The sequence below is a fragment of the Tigriopus californicus genome, chromosome 6, assembly GCF_007210705.1.
Source record: "Tigriopus californicus strain San Diego chromosome 6, Tcal_SD_v2.1, whole genome shotgun sequence".
NCBI classification, from domain to species: domain Eukaryota; kingdom Metazoa; phylum Arthropoda; class Copepoda; order Harpacticoida; family Harpacticidae; genus Tigriopus; species Tigriopus californicus.
The window spans coordinates 3,247,106-3,269,054 of NC_081445.1; the positions used below are offsets into that span (position 1 = coordinate 3,247,106).

The window sequence follows — 21,949 nt, forward strand, 5'->3', positions numbered from 1 at the left end:
TCGGCAATCGTTATTGCGATACAATCGAGATATAATTCAGAATTGCTTTCTCTAGCATGGCTTTAAAAGGCTACTTTACGGGAGCCTTGCCATAGGTGGGCAATGGCGCATGGACTCCATTGTATCTGGCTTTATAGGCAATATCATGCAAAGCTTGGCATTGGTCTGAGCTAAGTTGAAGCCAGAAAATATCTAGTTTTATTCGCATGTGGAGATTGGAATTCGTCTCTCAAAAAGGCCATTTATATCTGTTTGCAGGAAGCGGGATCCACCAATTCCAATTCCGAATCAAATTCTACTCGAGTGATCCAAGTCATCTCCGAGAGGAAATCACTCGCTATCAATTCTTCCTTCAGCTGAAGCACGATATTCTCCGAGGATCACTGCCTTGCTCATATCAGGATTTAATTGAGTTGGCCGCTCTCATGCTTCAATGTAAGAGTCAATGCTTCTAACTCGTTATTTTAAGGCTGGTTTAAAGACGTGCTCCGCTTAGAGAAACAATGGGTTTCATGTTAAAAGAGCCTTTGGATAGGCGTGGATGAGGGAGTGAGCAATTATACTATGAGTTGGCCGATTGATTAACATTGCTAGGATTATTTATTCCATATAGTAACGACTCACTATTTTCATTAAGTGTAGGAGATGTAATCATCAGGATTCAATGCTCAAATTGACAATATGGCATTTGAGATTTTGATGGATATATTTTCAAGCAGGAAGTTGGAGGCATAATGTTGAACCTTTACAACAGTTGCTCAATCCTTTAGTACTTAATTGGGAGAGAATGCAACAGATGAACGTAAATGAACACATTGGAGTATTCGTAAATGTAATAAATTACATTTTGAACATAATTATTGCATTTTATCATTGTATGGATATTTCTCCAGTAACTCGTGAGCTTTTCGTGGTCTGAATCCTTTCTTTAAAGCTCTTACCTCGCAGTTAGACGCTTAGACGTTAACCAGTATGAAAATACACTGGGCAACGTGGTGAGCAGATGCTTATTCTGGCTAACGTCTAAGACTTAACTAGGAGGTACGAGTGTTTAAAAAACTCGCCTCTGGATGGATGAGCATTGCATCAAAAGTGGATCCTAGGGTTCTTGAGTGATAAACGATGAACATTTTAATTCGCCTTCCCCTCGGTATTTTTTCCTCAATCTTCACAAGTCGCTCTCTCTTTTTGACGTTAAATTGTGGGATCAACGTGATATTGAGTTTCTTTTTTTTATGAAATAGTATGATTCATTATGCCAATGATTGAATAATGATGGTTACTACTTTAATCTGAGATCTAGAGGGACTACATGGACCCTACTCATCATCTGATTGTCGACTAAAGCTTGGCTATGATCGGTGGAAGATTCTATGTTAATGTTGATAATGGCTAAATTTGGTAAATACAGCGGTGGCAACGTTGAAAGATGATTATTTTTCTTCCGGTGCTACATTGCTTTAGTGCGTATAAATAATCTGAATAAAGATAACAGGGTCACTTTCAATTGACACAGAGATTACAGTTAATCAATTAATTGTAAGAGGGCGAGGTGATCCTTGAGTGTGTGCGTGTGTAGCGCCGTCTGGCAGTGAATAATTTTCGTTGTATAAACCGCAGAACATTGTAAACTTTTTAGCTTATGTTTCTACTCATTCCAACTTTGGAAACCTCGATGCTTTTGACTGATGTTTCTTCCTCAAAAGTACAACTGAAAACCCATGAGACTTTAAAAACAATTGTTGTTAAGAAAATAAAGGGAGAACAATAATGATAGGTACTTCAATTACATTCGTTTGGATTAATGATCAATACATTATGGTGTACTATTTTTGAGAGAATTACCTACGCGAATCATTCACATTTACCTCTTCGTTAACATCCAAAATGTCTATCGCAGATATGAAAAATGAAGCTTAAGCTCTTAGCTCATGTTTTCTTACTTCTATTGCATAAAGTTCCCTTTCGTGTCCCTCCAATTTGAGTCAATCAAAACCCTTTTCTAAGTCAACATATTTACATTAGACCAGGATTCTATGCCATTTAAAATATTACCAATCTGCCTTGATTCCCCAGAAAAGGTGATCTAGGAAGATTGTTTTGAGTGGTTAGACTCAAAGGAGTCTCGTCAGGTTTCAAAATAATCTCCGGGGATGGGCTTTGGTTCCGAAAATAGCCATGGGCAAAATCGTCTCTATCCAAATATCCTCGTAGCCTCATAATGGCAAAGGCCCCGCTATTTTGATTGAGGCTTCATGCAATGTTTATCACCCTCCAGTCCCATCGTTGTATTATCCATCCCCGAGGAATACCACCGAATGAAATGCATTCATTCACTCTACCTCAGGCCAAAAGCCAACTCACCCACCCGTTGTTGTATATCCCTTGTCTTTTCAGCCGAATTGGGCGATTATAATCCGGACCTTCATAATCCGGCCCTCGTGTCTGAATTCCGCCTCTCAAGAGATCAAAGCGAGGTCATGAGCCTTGATATCCTGAGGCAATTCCAAGCCTTGAAAGGATTGTCTCCCGCCCAAGCTGAACTGGCCTTTTTGAACAAGGCCAAAATGCTCGAGCTTTACGGAGTGGACATGCATACTGTAATGGTAAGTACCGAGCACTAAACTCTCTCCAGTACTATTGACTGTTGTACTAGAGTGCTGGATAACAAAGCTGAATGTGGTTAGCTTTTCTCGCAAGAGTTAGTGTAATGACCGTGGATAATCAATGGTCTAAGTTAACCAACGAACCATTTGAGCAAATTCAGGCGATGAGAGCCCTGAAAGTGAGGGCTTGCCGTAATTGGGTGGATTTCGGAAGAGCATGAGACAAGGTGCGACGAAAACTATGGGATAAAAACGTAGAAATGAATGTGAAATGTTGTCACGTGTTTTTTTTCGTCCGTCTGTTAATTTTACTGTTAATTTTATATGTTGATGATAAATTTTCATCAGTTGAAAAAATATCAAAAAATGATGGTAAGCAGAAAAACACGTCCGAATTGATTTTCAATTCCCTCAAGAAGTATTAAGAATATTAATTTGATGCTAATTGATTTCATAAAAACCAATGGGAATAATAAACTTAAACAATGATGTCTATGGTGGAATCTTAAGTCATATTTCTTTTCGCTTCAAGCCCATTTAAAGTGATATGAGTTGGAAAAAAAATTAAGAAATCACAAATTTGAGGATTGCCGCATAGTTAGAATGTGCAATTCGATAGAGGACAAAATAGATACGAACAAGAACAAAAAAAGGAATCAAGGAGGGGTTTTGGGCTGTCTGTGGTTAAGATTAAAAAAAAAGTGATATTTTTTAAACAAAAAGTTTGCTGCTAATGTGAATTGTCTCTTTTCCCGAAGCATGCTGTTTTGCTTCTGAAAGAAATTGTCTAATTGCACAGCTGTTTTGAAACTAAGGGTGACATAGGTTTTAAAGAGGATGGACTTTATCGTCAATTTCATTCCATTATTTTCCGATAATTCCTCTATCCATCAGCAATCCTATAAGTGGATACATCATGGTGGGTGACCGACAATGAAGTAAAAGTTAGCCAGATAAGTAATTGCCTACCTAAATTGAGAAGCACAATTTCGTGGCATTTATGTACTGCACCTAAAATAAAAATGTGCTTGACCACATCCAATACAACAATTACATTTCAACGCAAAGAGAATCTTTTTTTTCTTGTTGGACAAAGTGCTCGATAAAAATTAGCAACAGATTACCTAGTACCAGTTTCATGTGAAGGACGCCATTCGGATAATTACTGAAAGCATGCGCTTTAAAGACACGTTAGATCGTTGCATAAAGACATCGTGGGCTTAAGGTCAAAGTATTACATTCCTTGCAAATTTGAGAGGCCAATCCCTCCAAACTTGAGAGCTTTGAAGGTTTTTTGATAAGGGTCTTGAAAAATGAAAGCACCGACAGTGTGTGTTGGGTCAAATATGATTTAATACCTCGACGTATCTGTATGCTTTTATTTTCAGGGTAAAGACGAATCATCCTACACGCTAGGTTTGACTCCAACCGGAATTCTAGTCTATGAAGGCGATCTAAAAATTGGGCTCTTCTTGTGGTAAGTGGAACATTATCTGGTCTGACATCGACAAAACAACTCAAATTGGTCTGTTGCATTTGAAACAACCAGCTGAAAGTTCGAGACAATCGTTTTATTCTGGTTGCGAAGAATGATATGCAACACCACTCTTAGAGTAATCGTTAATCAAAGATTTATTGCGCGTGTTCAAGATCTCAAGTGTTAATAGAGACATCTTTCTTAGTATTTGCATTCGTTTTAGATTGTTCCCTAAGAGGCCAATGACAAGCTTTATGACTTGAGACCGCATTTATGCTTAAAATATGCAAATTAGGAGCAACGCACATTTGAGCGAGAGTCAAACTTTTCCCACCCACAGAGAAACGACTTTGCAATTGAAGTGCCTGACAAAGCAGTTTTAGTTGTTTTTCCTTACAAGCATTTCTATTATCTAAATAGCAGGACCAAAACAACACTGATTAAAGCAATATGTCAGGAATGGCAGACATTATTCCATTACTAAACAGATGCAAGCTGGTATCAAATCAAAATTGAAAATCTGTTTCATGTTGTTAGATTGGTCAGATTGTTTGTGGTATCCAGGGTGACTGCTTTTGTTGCCTTTTTCAAATCTATTTTATCCCTACTAGCCAGTTTGCTAGGATGTTAATTGCACAATCAGCTCTTCTAAACATTTAAAACATTTTGACAAAACAATGCCCACCATTGATTGACTCTCAATTTTTAAGTGGAACGGAACTTGGATTTCCATGTTGTGCAGTTATAATTAAGCTTTGTCTAAGTGTTGCATGAACAAGAAAGCACTCCCTCTACTCCAATCCTTCATTGTTCCCTGAAAAATCTCGTCTCAATTGATGGCAATGCCAAAAAAATCTCCCACCTTGTTGGCCTTCTTCTCTCCATCCATGTTTGGAGATTACGAGCCGAACTCGACAAGCTCAACCCACGAAACCTCTTGGGGGGTCATCTGTATGCAGGAAATATGTTGGTTCCCAATGGAGCCACCTTATCCATTCGTAATCAGTTCCACAAGTTCATGCAATGAAATGGCTTTGGAAAATGGCACGTCTGGTCAATAACAAGGGCAATAATCGAATAGCATACAATCAATACGTTTGTTCTGGGTGTATTCCCTTCATGTGCTTAGAAATTATTTGAAATTACAAACCTTAGCCTAAACACTCAAACACATTTTTATTTATCATTTATCGGGTTAGTGGAACTGATTTGAGGGATATGATTCAAGTTAGTGATTACTAGGGAAGGGCAACAAGCGAATAGATCTCTAAATTAATCCTTATTCTCAGGAAAAAGATAAGCCTCGCATGAACGGGGGTTCCATAAAAGAGCCAGATCTATTGAAGATAAACGGCTGCTTTTGTTCTGAAAGGATCACTTGAGGCGGTTTGGTTCAAATTAAAAGGCCAGTAATGTGGAACACGGCCTCGGGTGTGCACTTGGCATCTGATACACAAGACTCATTGGGATTCCAAACTCTGAGTTTGTGTCTAAAATGCAATTGATCCCTTTCAATCTTCGCCAGAGTTCCCATTTTTGACAACACGTCGTACATAGAATACTTACTTCATGCTTTAGCTTTCAGATTTTCAATTTCCATAGACTCGCTTGAGTGGCCTGGTGTCTCCTGGCAAAAGTTTGGGAATTCAAATGTAAAAGAAAACAGTTCCAAAGAAGAATGGGCTAATCATTCCCGATTTCCTTTTCAGGCCCAAGATCATCAAGTTGGATTTTAAGAAGAAGAAACTCACTTTGGTGGTTGTCGAAGATGCAGACTCTGGTTCAGAGCAAGAGCACACTTTCGTTTTCAGGTGAGTGTGCGACCAAGTGTGAAGCAAATCGGTCTACATTTAGAATGAGAAAGAATGAGTTGCAAGCCTCTAAATCAGTTTTCTGAAGTAAGGACTTCTGAGCTCAAATCCGTGTCACAAAATGTCCTCATAAAAAACCCGAAACGAGTTGAGAGTGGTTGTAAAATGGGAATTCTGACACAATGAACCTTTAGAAAGGATGCGAGGGCCAGGGTGAGGATGCCAGATTTGCTCGCAAAAATCACCATATTCTCATTTTTCTCACATTATATGATTACAAGATCAAAAAAAAAAACAGAGGCTCGATTTTCACTGTCAAGCATGGCTCATCAGTAGGGTTCTCAAAATGATGCATGAAGAGGATCTCAATATGCAAATAAAGATGCGAAAAAACAAGCTCAGGATTCAAATAAGAATGCTAATAAACTTCCAAGATGATTTATATTGTTTTGGCATACTAAGGTATCTTAAGGAATTGTTGAGCTGGACAAAAATATGGTAATAGCAGTATGCTCTGATTCCAGTGGATCAGTATCTGAATAATAATCAAAGACTAAGCTTCCATAACAATCACAGATATTGTCAACACAGCAGCTTTGACTTGTTCCCCCCTACCCCCCAAGTAATCAAAAGTCAGTAGGGACACTTCAAGTTTGAATGGCAGGTGTCCGGCATGGTACTATGAGCACAGCATGGGCAGGGAAATTCAAAACTCTCTCGGAGATCACCAGTTTTATACCCTAGGAAACCTACTCGTTACATATTAGAAATCGACTCCAGCCAATGTCATTCTTTAAAGGTGCTCAGTGGGTTGCTGTTTATAAGGTTTTTTTGATAAAATATGCTCAATCAACATTTCCAGTTTGTTGCAAAATCGTCTACGTTCCCTAGGAAAGAGATGGCAGGCGGTACTCTGAATTGTCAATTGCAGGCATACGTCAGGGACGCCAATTTCTCATTGAAATAGTGAAAATACAAATCTTCAGCTTAATCAAAATCAGTCAAAAGAAGCCTAAAATGCATAAAAATATAAAAACGGACCAAAGATGCAAATCGAGGTTCAGGATGCAAATAGAAACACTTATTGGGCCCAGGATGCAAATAAATATTATTTGGGTAAGTTTGAGAACACTACTCATCAGACAAAAAGAGTTTTTGTTGCTCTACAAAACTTTAATACAGGGTTAACCACATAAAACCGGGCACGAAAAAAGCAAATTTTGGAAAAATGTGGCTTTTATTGAAAACTTTATTACATTGGTATTTTAGCCTGGACTAAATTATAATTAGAAATTTTAAAATTATTCGACAAAATAGCCTTTGTTACGGACTACGGCTTCGAAACGACCTTTGGCCGAGGAGGATTTTTTTCGGACCAAATCTTCAGAGATTTCATCCCATGCTGCCATTAATGTTGTTGCCAGAGCCCCAACATTCGGATAGTTTTTGCCTCCCACTTCTCTAAAATTGACTAAACAGAAAAATCCATAGGGTTCAAGTCTGGTGAAGAAGGAGTCCAAACGGTCTTGTCCCAAAATTGATCAAAATTGGCTTTACACCAAGCCTGGGTTCTGTTGGAGGTGTGAGATGAGGCTCCATCCTGCATGAAACAGTATCCATGGTCCCATTGCTGTTCTCTGATCCACGGAAGGACATGGGTCTCCAACATTTCGAGAAAGACGTCAGTATTAACCTTGACACCCTCAGGTATAACCACAAGAGGGGTTTTTCGACCATCATCAGATACCCCTGCCCAAACCATGACATGAGCAGGGTGCTGGTGGACAAAAACGGTTCTAAGACTTACAGGGATGTCCTCAATGTTGGCTGCGTAAATCCGGTCGTTTTGACGATTCCAGGACTTCTGGACAGCGAATATTTTCTCATCACTCCAAATGATAGATGGACGCGGCGCAGGGGTAAGGAACTTCTTTATTATCCGTCCTCGGGCTAGCCTCTTGACAATCGTTCCATTGGAAAGGACTTGCCTTCATTGGGATTTGAAACATTTCTTCTTCAAATCATAAATGACGGCTCGTGGTGGATGCTTGGAGCTCCTTGGACATCTGGGAAATGCTTCGGTGGGGATTTCGATTCAACCGTAGTCTCCCGGTATTGATGAGAGCTCGGGTTCGCACTGGTCGAGCTCTTTTCCTCCTGGGCTTGTCCTTGATCATTCCAGTCTTTTTGAATCTTGAAATACATCATGGACGGTGGACTTGGCTTCTAAAAGCCTTTTGGCAATAGCTCTTTTGGAGAGGCCTTGCTTATGAAGCAAAATAATTTTCTCCCGGATAGCTTTGGAGATTGCCATTTTTAACGGATCAATTGAGAGTTTCAATTTTTCGCAAGAATGTAAACAAATAATAGATGAGTGATCAGTGAAATTTTGGAGAGTGGGAAATTTAAATTACGGTTGCTATATCAAATTAAAAATTCGCCCGGTTTTATGTGGTTAACCCTGTACTATTGCACATTTCTGCTTTTGTCCAAGTGTGTCGATTTATGTTAACATTCTTCTAAACATTGTTAATAACTGTTCCAGATTGCCAACGGAAAGGGCGTGCAAACACTTGTGGAAATGTGCAGTGGAACATCACACATTTTTCCGACTCAAGACCCCAAATGCCACGTCAAGAAGTCGACAAGGCTTCTTTCGACTGGGATCCAAGTTCCGATACAGGTAAGATGGACTACATTTTTTTAATTCGCACGATTCATACACGAAGAACACGTTCATTACTTGATCTGAATGGTTCAGTGTTCAGAGACCGAGAAAGCTCTTGAGGTCAAGGTAAGCCTCGTCCACTTTGTGGTTCACGATCATCCTGTCGAAATGACCGGGAGTCTCTCCGTATTCCATTTCTTTCGCTGCCGTGTCCAATCGCTGGAACAATACAAATTCAAAACATACATCTACTGTACACCGTGATCAAAGAGCATGGTCAAAAATCGAGACATTTGTGCCCGAAAGGTTCAGATTTTGGATTCATCTGTGCTTCAAAAAACTGTGAAAGGAGGGAGGAACACTCAGGGAATCTGATTTCCGTCTCAAAAATTGATGTTTCATGAGGATTGTCGTTCTGACTTAGGTTAGGTTAGGCTAACGTTTTCTACTTCTTCTGAAGCTGAGCATGTCACAAATAATACCTTTTGGAGAGCGTCTTCCAGTTCAGTTCCGCGGTCTCGAAGTCGTTGTTCCAAAATCTCGATCGACGGGGGCTTGATGAAGACGTATTTAGCGTGTAAATCACTCTTCTTCACGGATTGCACGCCCTGAATTTCAATGTCCAAAATGCAAATCTTGCCTGGATAGAGAGCGAAAAACAACCACTGACTGAGCGTGTGGATGTCTGGTTTCCGTCAGCACAGTTCTGAATCTATTTACCATTTTGCAGTACTTTTCTCACGGCCGCCTTGGAAGTTCCATAGAGATTGCCTGAGAATTCTGCAGACTCCAAGAACTCCCCGTTGTCAATCATGGCCTCCATGAATGGGCGATTCGAAAAGTGGTAGTGAACCCCATCCACCTCACCAGGTCTGGGCTTCTGTTGGAGCAAAGAGCACGTATGGAATGGAAACACTGTTGAAAATGATTTGTTGTTTAGGGCATATGTACAATCCCTTTTATCTCGAGCAGGTTTCATTTGATTTTAATAATACTGGGGATTACATTCACTGTAGCGTTGGTTTGTTTTTTTAAATTCTATAGTGGCGACCACATGACGACTTGTCTGAACAAAGCCTTGTCCAATATCAATCTAATGTCAAACTGGCTGAGTGAACTTAGATATGAATGAAAAAAACCGTCCAAACAATCCACATTCCTATTGACCGCCAGATGTCACATATGGGTATTTCTTGGCTAATAACACTACAACTCCAGCCCCTCTTTTGCGCTCACTCAAAGTCAAGAGAGGGCGACACAAACAATCATACAATATGAAAGAGAACTCCACTGAGCGCCATCTCGTTTAAAAAGATTGTGGTGCTCTTCGACAATGTCCATAAAAAATTTAAAATGCGGTTTGTGTCCTCAAAAGCCTGCGGATTGATTGATTTATTTACCTTGGAGTTGTCAATCGTGGTTCGTTTTGAAATCATATTTGTTAAAGGAAACTAAGTGACTTGTCTCAACGTTCCTCCAAGGGTACAAAATCGACACAAATTTGGCTCTCTTCTTAAATCAAATCCTCTTCATAAGTCTTTACGTACCTTCCACTGTGAAATGAAACTTCTTGGACGAGGTCCACAAAGTCCCTATGTAAGTTCTGAGAGAGAAAAGTGATTGACACTTACCCGGGTGGTATGCGACACGGAGAAGCCAAACTTTTCCGGAAACTCGCCCATTAACTTGTTCATTAATGTGGATTTACCCGAGCCCGAGGGCCCACAGAGCACCAACGGATAGCAACTTGACAAAGACATGACGTTTAAAAAAGATCCTCGAACTTTCTTGGATCTCCAACGGATCGGGAATGAATTGCTCGCTCTCCAACCATCGAGATAAACCCTCTCCCAGACCTTGGGAGGAAAACTTATCCTCCTAAGACAGCCTTTTCCGACAGGGATATAAAACAGGCATCGAGTAAAGGATATTGGCATCGGTTTAGTTTTCCCGTGATGGCAGATAGCGTGTTCCTAGTCGCTCGATCGACTTGGACGATTAAGAATACTTTATACTGGAAGATGGATCGTCTTGAGCGATAACGCGATGTTCAAGATTAGCCCTCCAAAGTATCTAGTGAGACCACGTAAGGTCGCAATTGGCTTTTCCCAAAAGAAGTTGAAAGACATACACGGCAAGTTTTCATTCATTCATTCTTTCCCAAGACCACAGAGGCCGAGAGGTTTGGCTCTCGAAATCAGAGTGGTACAAATGTCTTGATTTGTAGCGATTTCCAACTGATGACAGACGCATTCAACGAGGAGCGTCCTGCCAACTCGACATCAAAACCTGTCATCGCGTTTTGAAGCTAAACATTTTTGTGACAGAACTGCCTCTATGTCTACTACGCGCTTGAGTGGTTGCGCAAGGGCCGAGATTCGCGTCACTCGTCAGAACTCGCCTGAGGATTGCGATGAAAAAAAAGGAAAATCCCTGTAAAAACTCTTGAAATTCATGGAATAGCTTCATGTGAAAATTGTTTTGAGAATGGTTTCAGTTTTCATGAAATGGTTTAAATCATTACTTGAAATTGTGCATGATATGTAAAAAGAGAATTTTTTTACGGTCAAATTGTGATTGCCATGCACAAGCAGAATAGCAGTTAATCCTTGTCCAAAACATCCGTATTTCAATGTTCACACCCAAAACTGATTGACAAAAATCAAACCCACTGGAACTGGAGATGAATGTTGCTATGCATTATTGATTTTCAATCCCACCAACTACCACTACAATAAATCATTGAGCAAATACACAATGCCTTTCAGCAACGTTACGAAAACTTCAGTGGAACTGCATTCAACGAGAATGTAGGTTGCACCAATTAAAAGGAGAAAATGCTGGCTGAAGTCGAGGAATGTATGGCCCATATCAATTTTGTCAATGGTTGGCCAAATCCGCGGTTGGCAGTCAATCATTTCAAGTGTAACAAGCATGGGACCCCAGCAACACAATCATGTCTTGGTCAGGATCAGAGTGTAGTTCCTTTTCTCCCATTCCCAAACTCGCAAACTAAAGAAACCAAGTCAATCTCTCCTTTCAGTGGAAGAACCGAGTTCCAAACCATGCACTACAGTCATGGGTCTGTGCGAAAAAATGTCAGATTTGAGCGGAGTGCCTCGTCCCACAGAGTCAGAACCAAAGAGCACCATCCACCGACCTCGCCGACCTCGCCGACCTCGACAAATCCAACCCTCACCAAGGCTTCTTCCAACGAGAGGCTTCCAAATGACACTGCCTCCAATGGCGTCGATCCATTGACGACAACCAATGTCAAAACCGATTTGCATCTCGCGCAAAGGCCAATTGAGAGCACGCCAGAGTCGAAGCTGGAGAAGAGTGAGAAACCGGAAGAGGACTCTGAGGAAGCCATTTCCTCCATGGTGAGTGCATTTTGACCGATGCTGAGGCCTTTGAGTAGTAGCTTAGGAGGTCACTTGCGTGGGTCGTAGAGCGTAAAAGCGTTGTTAGACGAGGGTTCATTGATAATTTCGTATTCAATGCCTGATAATCGAGACAGTGGAGGCATAGCAGAACCATTGTGTAACTATTTTAAAAAAATATTTAGAGATTCCGAAAAAATGGTAGAGGTTAAATATCTAAACGATATTTACTCCCCCCAAAAAGATGAAATATTTCAAATAGTATTCAAAAAATAGGCCTCATATTTAGGAGAGATTGAAAACGTTTGTTCAAAAATTGCTAGGTCTGGATTTTTTTTACCATAAATTACTTGAAGAATAGCCATGACAGCTAAGTCTATGCTTGCCAATTATGTTTCATAAATGATTTTTCAATTAAGCCAAAACGGTCTTAAGGGCCAATAAAGCAACCTACCCTAATCTACTGTCCAACAATTGTTAAGAATATTATATACATTTATGGAAGGACGCCTTGCTGAAATAAAAGCAGCGTAAATTGAATGGAAAAGAAGCTTCATTAAATGGATTAGTTTTTCCTGCATTTTTATTTCGGTACTCGTATACAACACGTACCATACTGTATCATTAAATCTCAAATTTGCTCTTGTAAGCTAAATTATGTCGACATCTTGAAATGCACCTGCCTCCCAAGGGTCTAAATTTCAAATACTATGAAACCGCTGGAATATTTAAAACTGCCAAAAATGGCAAAATATAAAAAGATATATACTGTACGTGACAAGTTACTTCATTGTTTTCGGAGTCTCTACTAATGAGGGCTGTACCAGTTTGGCTTTTTATAGCTGGTTCCACGTCAACTGCCTCGCTGGTGGTTATAGTTTTGGGAGAGTATGGAAGTCGTGAACGAAATTGGAAAGGGTGGGCCAAGGGAAAGAAGCTTCGTCCGTGGATCAAAGAACTGCAATGGGACCATGGTTATATGGCTTTGCGCNCGTAAATTGCATGGAAAAGACGCTTCATTAAATGGATTAGTTTTTCCTGCATTTTTATTTCGGTACTCGTATACAACACGTACCATAATGTATCATTAAATCTCAAATTTGCTCTTGTAAGCTAAATTTAAGCCGTTATGTCGACATCTTGAAATGCGCCTGCCTCCCAAGGGTCTAAATTTCAAATACTATGAACAATTTGGACTCTTCCAATATTTGATCATTTTACAACGTTTTAGGCAAGGCTGAATTTCACGGGCCAATAGGAACAAAAAATAACTCATCTGAGTACCAAAATGCGACAATTACATCAAGATGTTGTATTGATGATCTTTGGTGAAAAATGTGACAAAAAATATCCAATATTATTCTGATTTGAAATCAAAATCGTTAATTCTGTGGAAATTCGAAAAAACCGCTGGAATATTTAAAACTGCCAAAAATGGCAAAATATAAAAAGATATATACTGTACGTAACAAGTTACTTCATTTTTTTCGGAGTCTCTACTAATGAGGGCTGTACCAGTTTTGCTTTTTATAGCTGGTTCCACGTCAACTGCCTCGCTGTTGGTTATAGTATTGGGAAGGTATGGAAGTCGTGAACGAAATAGGAAAGGGTGGGCCAAGGGAAAGAAGCTTCGTCCGTGGATCAAAGAACTGCAATGGGACCATGGTTATATGGCTTTGCGTAGGATGGACCAGCATCTCACACCTCCCGTCGGCCTCAGAAGAGGTATCAAGACAACTTTCTGTCTTTCTGGAACTCGGATTTGTGGTGGTCATCTTCAGCACCTGATCTGAATTCAACGGACCTGCTTTGTTTAGTCCGTTCTAGAGAGGAAGGTTGGCGGGGAAAAATATGTGTTACAGCCTTATGGGACGATGTTTCTGCTGACCATGTGCGACAAATCTTTGCATCTACCAATGACGTGTTCAGACAAAATGTCGAGAGGTCATTATTAGGGCCGGCCGAAACTTGCAGGCTGCAAATTTTACAAAAAATAAATTGCAAACCCTGGATTTGTTTCTGCAAATTTAAGGCATCTACAATTTTATCAGCATTATTCAATTTTAGCCATTTCAGCGTAAGAATCAAAATTTCTGCAACTTAAGATAATTTTTGTAAATTGGGGTTACCTACCTCTGGGGGAGAGAAAATCGTGGGGTTGAAGTTTTTCTAATTCTTTTCGAGAAATCTCTTTGGCATGACTAATACATAAAGGAACAGAAAAGGTTACAGACAGGTTATCAACCGCCTGCATTTGTATTCCATCCATCCATTTAAAACAGCTATGTTTATAAATAGCTTTTATCATTGTATTTTTGAAGATACACTATGACAACAATTGGGATATACATTCGAGTGTGTAACGTACTCTCCTTTCAGAATTAAACACATCTTAACGTTTGCTGACAAAACAACGTAATCTCATCTTTATCCGCGTAATGACAAAACAACCTTAGTAACAAAGTTGTCCTGTAATAGGTACATTCTTTGCATAATTTATACTTCACTTTTTTAAGTATATTTTCTTGTAATATTATCGACGTACAAGGTGCTGGACTGGACGACCAGCTCAAGACGTAGCGTGAACTAAGGAAAAATTTCTCTCCCAGATAGCATGGCTTCAAATCCCGGCGCTAGAAACTATCATGACAGCACTTTCCTCTTCATTTACTAAATTTTGTTTAATAAGAAAGATAAAAATAGCCCTTGCAGCCCACTGAAACTTGTCGGTGTTTTTTGCTTTGGCAAGCACATGTGAAAAATTCAGGTGATTTTTAATGCAAATTTGCTATCAATAAAAACCATATTTATCTGCAAGTTTTGGCCGGGCTTCGCCATCGTATAGAATAATGTGTTTATTGCGGTTAGTACAAAAGCGGTAGGTACGGAAATAAACTGTGTGTAATGAGATTTGAGTGATTGGTGTAGTTGGTCCTTTCCCTTGCCCTAAAGTATGTGAGCAATACTGCAGTTCAGTCTAAATCATGTTTTGGTAACATTCTTTTGTCATGGAATCAATGACATTACCGAACCTCTGCATCTATGCGAAACAAGCTAAATAGAAAAAGGGTCGGTCAGGTTGTTTCCTGTCCTGTTTCGAAATTTCACCAGGAACACAAATATCACGTACAACATGTCCTTATTTGTCAGGTATCTTGCCAGCTTTAAAATACACTTGACTTCTTCGTTTATTTCAAACATACGCTTCGACATGAAACCAAATCCCGTTTCAATCTTATAGGTGACGCAACTGGGAGGGATTCGGGAGCCTTTGGATGGTTCCATTGTTCCCAAGCTTCGCTCGGTATCATTGCAGAGCCACTCTCCGGCCACGAGAAAGGATTCGAGTTCATCCGGATATTCGGGCGGAGCTGAAGAAACCATCGATTACCTTAAGTGGGTGAGCGAAACGAAGAAAGCACCTCCTCGTCCCAGTAGCAAATCCCCCAATGCGCCAGTTGCTCCTCATCGTGGATCCACTTCGGCCTTGTCCCAAGAGAGCGGTTTAAGTCCCGATTTGAGAACCACTCCTGAGGCGAGCAGTAGCTCCAGAGAAGGCAGCAGTGCGCGTAATTCTTCCCCAGACAGTGGTTACGATCAACCCACACGTGAGTACTACGATTTGTTCCGACACAATGTGGCTCTCTTAGGAGCTAGCTGGGAACACAATGTCGCACGCAAGACCACACCAACCACTCACAAGGCACATGATTATCCTGAATTGAACTTCCTACATACATCGGTCTGCTTTGAGCAACTCATTGAGAAGCAAGTGACAAGTCGCTTGATAAACCCATACGTACTTGCTACAAGTGATCAAACTGACCATTGGTTTTGGTTATTTCAGCCAATATCTTGATATACAAGACGGAGCCCAAGGTCCGACGTGTGACCCCGGGGTCCTCCCGCGACAACATCAACCACATTACCCCGCCCAAAGTGAAACCCAAACCTGCCAAAGATCTGCCGTTCCGTCGCCTTCCTATCACGGAATCCGAGGCCATGGACCTCACGCCAAAGACCAGTCTTCACGAGCCAATTCGATCCAGACTGCCCAAGGTCAATTACGAAAATTATAACCAATTGAACCACCCAGAGCCTGATTATATGAATCTGGAGGCCTTGCGGATCAAGCCGCAAGAACTGGATCAGTTCTCCAAATCCATTGGCTTCGCCTCGACCCAGAGGATAATGCAAATGTACGCCAACCCTCGGGCTCCTTGGATGCAAATGCCCAGGACGCCGACTTCCTTTTCACCTTGCCATGGAGCCCAATCCTCGAAAACCATGTCCCACGCCGATCTGAGGACCATTCGCCAGGGTCAGACTCAACGATCCAGCTCGACGTGGGATATACGGCATGCTCCAGCTTCGACACATAACTATCAGAATCATCCGTACCCTTTGTATTCCAACGTGTTCCAGGATTACGCCGAACCGGTCATGAATCATCCTATGAACACCAGGCCCACCTATTATCACACACATCACCATTACCATCAGACTGCTCCACCACCACATCATCCTCATCACCATCGATCCCAATACCTTCAATCCAATGACACGTTATATTAACGAAGTTTTCTGATGAAGGGTCGAAATACAGGCGGCGTTATTAAGTCTTTTGGTCGAGGTAGTTTGTCCAAGAGATCTCAGCATTGTTTCTCAGCTGCTGAAACGAAGAAGCGAGGATGAGAAGGATGTTCAATTTTTTTCTTTAACCAAAGAAACCAAAATTAGCTACAACCTGTCGTTTGATTTGGTTGATCTCGTCCAACAGGGCCTGCTTGGCTTGTTGAGCTTTTTTCAAGCGCTCACTTTGAATGCGAATCTCGGAGGCCAGAGCTTCGTGAGCGCGACCATGGGCGTCGTTTTGCATTTCTTGGCACACAAAGGTCAGGGTGTCGGTCAAGTTGGCCATACAGGACCTCTCCTCGAGTTTCTAAGGCAACCCAAGAGACAGTCTATAAGATTAGAGATGGCACTTACTCAAAATCTCCTACCAAACCTTAGGACGGGTCAGGTTGAAGATTTCGGTGTCAAGTGTCACGTTCTTATTCAACGGACACGTGTGGATCATTGTGAGGGCCCATTGGCTAGGCTCAACTTGACAGGCGATAAATGAGAGCAGGAGATTGGCTTGGGGAGCAATCTTGGTCAGGATATCGAAATAATAGTAATCTTTCTGACTAGGCACGCACAAAGACTCCTATGGAAATCAGGGAACAACACTGAAGAACGTCAATAAATTTGCGATCTCCTTTGAGGTATACTTGCGGCTGGAGAACGAACTTGGATAGGCCCAAAAGCTTTAGTTTTGGGTCTAGATTCTCGACCATGAATTCCAGATTGGCTTGGGGATTGGACTTGAATAGAATTTTGGGGATTCGCAAGACACTCTAAAATAGCGAGCTTATATGGATCAACATTGCATGAAAGTGTGATTATGGGAATCAAAAGGCCTTCAATGAGAGGTTTTAATGTAATATTAGCAGCTGATATATGATTCACAACCACTTTGACAATGCCCCACCTACCAATTCTGCTGAATTTATTATCAATTTGGGAATCTGGGCCATGTTTTCGGGTCACTGACCCACTAATTTAATGTCATCTCCCGCAATCTGGGATTGGCGGATGTACTTACGTACGACACCCAAAATGAAATTTTAAATAATCAGCCAACTCAATCGAGAAGGTTCCAACTCGGGTTGGATTACTTTTAGCGGAAATACAACGCACAATATCCAAATAGGCCAAATATCCAATAGGTCAAGGTAAATGTGATGTCTAACTGAACAAAAATAAACATTTGACACTAAAAGATGTGCAGTGCTTCCGCACCGCAAATAAGCACGAAATGTAATGCAAGTTGGATTGGGTTCGTATACTTTTCTAATATTCGTAGCTTCTCATGGGGATCTCAAATCAAGGTGTGCCAACTCCTCTTGAAAACTATTAGCGTTAGAAGCATGTCAAAAAAAAATTGAGGAGCAGCAGCTTTTTTGAAGCTTCACTTTTCGCGCCCTACAATTGGAAACTTGTCACTTTTCCATAACATTTTTGCCAATTTTTTCCACCTTTTATCCATATTTTGATGACAATTACAATTTGCGGCTGAGATGTCACTTTTTTTTTAATCCCACTTGTTCATCATAACCCCTGAAAACTCAATATCCGTTTGTTGAAAGATATTTCTTGACATGAGTATCTTGAACCACCTGAATATTGATGACCTCGGTAATAAATCCTTGTTGTTCGTCGACATCCGTGGTGAGTGCCCCACTTACGGCGCCAGATTGGCCGAGTAAGAGGCTGTACGGGGAATACGCCTTTTCCAATGGACCCGCCGTCAAGAGGTGGGCCACGACACACCCCTCCATCTGGACTTTCGACTTCATGTCGACCACGGCGTTTCAAACACAATAACACGATCTGTCCTCAGGGATCCCATTTGGAAAGAATGCCCCGTCAATTAAAGTCATCTTACGATGAGAAATACGGCATAGACGTCGAACACATAATGAAATCAATTGACTTGAATTGAAATCAAACTAGCTTAACATATTTCATTGCCCATTGATCACTTGAACACGTTCAAACCCATGATTTTGTACCTGGATCTTTAACGTAAACTGCTAGAATATGAATCGGTAAAGACGATCAAGCTGATTGAAATGCTGATCTTTGGCTTTTATTGACATTCAAATGAAAATTGTTCCACCACAACTGACCTTCCCAGAGCTATTGATGCGAATCTTTTCAAAGTGACATTTTACTTAAGGTTCTCCTGGGCTCCCTGTCCCAAAAAGAACGGCCAAGACTTTGCTTACTCCCACAAAGGTTGGCAAATTATAGACCCCGGGGAAAGCCCCCATCATTGCAATCCAGGTTGATTGGGCAACATGTGTGGTCGCACTTGTTGCACACTTTCCCCCGAAGTCATGCCTTTCGCGTGCACCACACTCACCGGGTCTAAGACGCCGATTTGGCGGGAAGCGCCGGATGGCGGGAAATATTTTCCCGCCAATAATATTCCACCTTCCCGCTACACGCCAGTTTTATGGCGAACGGGTTCAAATCCGAGGGATTTGACCTTGCAGCCTATGCTGTGGGGTTTTATACCGCCCTGGCATCGGGGTGAGGTACCCACGAAGCACGGTCTCACCACCAATAATGCCAGATTGGAGGGTTTGGGCGAGAGTAAGCTCTATAAAGCGGCCTTGAGTCAAAACCGTCGGTGTGTGGTAGTGGCCGATGGATTTTATGAATGGAAGAAACTGGATGGATCGGGGTCGAAGCAACCCTATTTGGTGTATGCTCCCCAGGAGAATGGACCCATTGAGTCTTGTCCGGATATACAGTTGGTAGATGGTTGGTCTGCGGCCACGGGCTGGACTGGACCTAGACCTTTATTCATGGCTGGGATCTATTCGATTTGGGAGAACGCTGTCGGTCAGGAGGTCTTTAGTTATTCCATTATTACCAGGTAAGAACGCTAGGGGCTCAGCCAGAACAGCCAGAACATGGTTCTGAATGGAAATGAATGATGCCATGGATTTGTAGGGAATCCAATGAAGTATTCAATTGGCTACATCATCGAGTCCCAGCCATCCTATCCAACCCGAAGGAAGTTGACCAATGGTTGGACCCAGAGTTAAAAGGAGACGAGGCCTTAAAGGTCCTTATTCCGTTAATTAAAACTCAGGTAAGACCAAACATGACCCTCTTGTCCTGATTTTGAGTTTATAATGATTATTGATGGGCTCTTAAACATTGAATGTCTGTAAGAGTGATATCGGCGTCTGCTCTTGAGTGAATCTAAACAATTCATCCTTACGCGAACGCTAGTTAACATGGCATCCCGTTTCTCCGGACGTGGGCAATGTGAGGAATCAATCACCCGGCCTCCAGAAGCCCGTACCTTTGGACGTGAAAGGAAAAGCCAAGGACACGAAATCCGGTTCTGCGAGTTTGATGTCAAACTGGTTAAAAAAGGCTGCCAAGCCTAACAAAGATGAGCCCGATACGAAAAAGTCCAAACCATGAGAGATTGTCGACTTCCTCCATGCAAATGGGGTCACTTGTGATACGTGTTTTATTCAGAATCCTTGTTCATTCAAAGTGTTCCATACGACTGTTCACGCTGATCTGAAATGAGCAGTAATAAACGGTCTGTAAAGGGTAAGTAAAATCTTTATTCTGGACAGAGATCGTTATAAATATATGGTGTTAAAATACATCAGATCATTTTCAATGGTGTAAACAAACGTGGAGAAGTCTGTCATCTGGAAAGGACACAAGTTGCTGGACGGATAACACACATGTGGGACGAACACTTAGCCATAACAACCGTCTAAGCCGGCCCACCTGTGGTAGGTGTAGGTTCGATCACCCTTGTGTAATTCCGGTACTTGAAGAAGAGATCCACGAAAAAGCACAAGGCCAATGCAAATCCTATTAACTGCAAATCAAGCAAACAAAGCGGACATCATGTAGTTTCATGTACGGACAACTCAATTTGTAGTTCTACACGACCTTTCAACGTGTAACTAGGTAATTCAAGCCACATGATTAATTAAATAACATGAACGTGGATAACGCAGCCAATGGTTCACTCCCAATAACCTTACGTGTGGTAGCGGCTTATGAGGTGGATTTCATTTTGAGGGTTTTTTCTTCCGTGTTGTTTTTGAATGGCACCAAGAATTGATTCTCCTTTTTTTTAATCCAAGTCCAAAACCATAAAAACTAACGAAACTTTTAAAGGAAATATAAAGGTTTTTTTTCCTTGAAACCATTGCTTTAAGAGCATAATTTTAATCAATTCAGCTTGAATCACGCGATATATCAGGAATTAGTTGTCTAAAACGTCACTTCTAGAATATTTTCTCTTTCCAGGTGTTAGAGACAGGCACCGGAATTTGCTGGCATATGAGTAACACTCCGTCTTAAAAACCTGAAAATGACCCAATCAGACTTCGAATCTAACCCATGCATTATGTTGCTTTACTATCTAATTATTGTAACAAACCAAAAACCGGTCTCTTACTTTCCCAAAATATAAAAAGCCGAGAACAAATGTTGTAGTCACAGAAACTTTGAACAAAATGAACTTTCAATACAATATCTATCTTAACAAAGTCCTTTTGTTACGATAACGAAACTTCAGAGTAACAATGCTACTTTAACAACATATTTTGTTCACTAGTTTGTACTAGGTACGATTCCCGAAAATTGTCACTTTCAATATCGATCAACAAAAGTGTGTGCACGAGTCCACTCAAAAATTTGTAGATCGCGATCGATAGTCATGGTCCGAAAGGCTTGTACAAAATGACTCTTGGTCTTCGAAAAACCTTTTTTCCCAAGAGTGCTTTAGGGAATATGAACGTATGTATGTGCGTGGTCTTAGCAGCTGACAATGCCATCGTGGCATTTTTAAACATCCAACTATTATCACTTACGGCGGGCAGGATATACAAGCCAAAGAAGAGGAATGCTAAAACGGCGGCGAGAGTCGTCAGACAACCCCAAANCTGGTCCAGAGCGATCTAAACTGGACACTCATATCCGCACGGTAATAGGTACAGGCTCAAGCCTGCCATGGAACTCTTGATTATCTCTGGTTTGAGGTACTGCCTGCCATTATTTGTCACAACATGAAAATCGATGTTAATTCTTGGAGAAATTCAATTGAGATATATAACCGCGGCATTTGGGGCTAAAACGATGAAATTTGGACCATTAAATCTCATGTAAATAAGTAGTGGTGCAAAAGATTATTTCTTAATTTATAATCAAGTGCTAACTAAAAGAGTGCCCAATTTTCATAGCTTAAGTCTTTGATTTGCTTTGTTTTTTAAATGTTTTTAGGCATGTAAGTTTTTTATGTGGGCTATAATTCAATTAAACAATAGAATAAAAGTTGTTCCCGAGGACTTTCTGAGGTGGGAAAATGCCAAGACGTGTTTGGGCATTTCCCTCAAACCTATTCTTCCCAC

The 21,949-nt window shown here is 41.0% G+C and overlaps 5 protein-coding genes across 6 annotated transcripts in view; 2 read left to right on the plus strand and 3 right to left on the minus strand.

Annotated features, from left to right (window-relative positions):
* Window positions 1–16,569, plus strand: part of LOC131881923 (band 4.1-like protein 4B) — a 30,919-nt gene extending 14,350 nt beyond the window's left edge. The window contains exons 4-11 of the mRNA XM_059228918.1: window positions 259–435; window positions 2,398–2,606; window positions 3,995–4,083; window positions 5,793–5,894; window positions 8,440–8,577; window positions 11,606–11,945; window positions 15,187–15,553; window positions 15,793–16,569. Coding sequence (XP_059084901.1) covers window positions 259–435; window positions 2,398–2,606; window positions 3,995–4,083; window positions 5,793–5,894; window positions 8,440–8,577; window positions 11,606–11,945; window positions 15,187–15,553; window positions 15,793–16,520 — 2,150 coding nt within the window. The 3' untranslated portion in view covers window positions 16,521–16,569. The remainder of the gene's footprint in view (window positions 1–258; window positions 436–2,397; window positions 2,607–3,994; window positions 4,084–5,792; window positions 5,895–8,439; window positions 8,578–11,605; window positions 11,946–15,186; window positions 15,554–15,792) is intronic.
* LOC131881926 (guanylate kinase-like) lies at window positions 8,625–10,601 on the minus strand. The gene is made up of 4 exons (XM_059228922.1): window positions 10,194–10,601; window positions 9,283–9,442; window positions 9,045–9,202; window positions 8,625–8,781 (listed from the first exon to the last, which is right to left on the minus strand). The coding sequence occupies exons 1-4, from the start codon at window positions 10,497–10,499 to the stop codon at window positions 8,659–8,661; spliced, it is 747 nt and encodes a 248-aa protein (XP_059084905.1). The 5' UTR covers window positions 10,500–10,601; the 3' UTR covers window positions 8,625–8,658.
* On the minus strand, window positions 16,500–18,518 carry LOC131881925 (uncharacterized). 2 transcript variants are annotated; one of them, XM_059228920.1, is made up of 5 exons: window positions 18,167–18,518; window positions 17,219–17,344; window positions 16,954–17,154; window positions 16,693–16,887; window positions 16,500–16,617 (listed from the first exon to the last, which is right to left on the minus strand). In XM_059228920.1, exons 1-5 carry the CDS (start codon window positions 18,344–18,346, stop codon window positions 16,561–16,563), a joined length of 759 nt encoding a protein of 252 aa, XP_059084903.1. In that variant the 5' UTR covers window positions 18,347–18,518; the 3' UTR covers window positions 16,500–16,560. The 2 variants fall into 2 exon arrangements, with proteins under 2 accessions (XP_059084903.1, XP_059084904.1); XM_059228921.1 differs by having other exon boundaries at window positions 16,500–16,614; window positions 18,167–18,515.
* A 142-nt stretch (window positions 18,519–18,660) lies between these two features.
* LOC131881924 (abasic site processing protein HMCES-like) lies at window positions 18,661–20,127 on the plus strand. The gene is made up of 3 exons (XM_059228919.1): window positions 18,661–19,434; window positions 19,512–19,653; window positions 19,797–20,127. Exons 1-3 carry the CDS (start codon window positions 18,851–18,853, stop codon window positions 19,992–19,994), a joined length of 924 nt encoding a protein of 307 aa, XP_059084902.1. The 5' UTR covers window positions 18,661–18,850; the 3' UTR covers window positions 19,995–20,127.
* LOC131881928 (uncharacterized) overlaps window positions 20,124–21,949 on the minus strand; it is a 2,284-nt gene continuing 458 nt past the window's right edge. Inside the window, exon 3 of the mRNA XM_059228923.1 lies at window positions 20,124–20,409. Within this exon, the coding sequence (XP_059084906.1) occupies window positions 20,302–20,409 (108 nt within the window). The 3' untranslated portion in view covers window positions 20,124–20,301. The remainder of the gene's footprint in view (window positions 20,410–21,949) is intronic.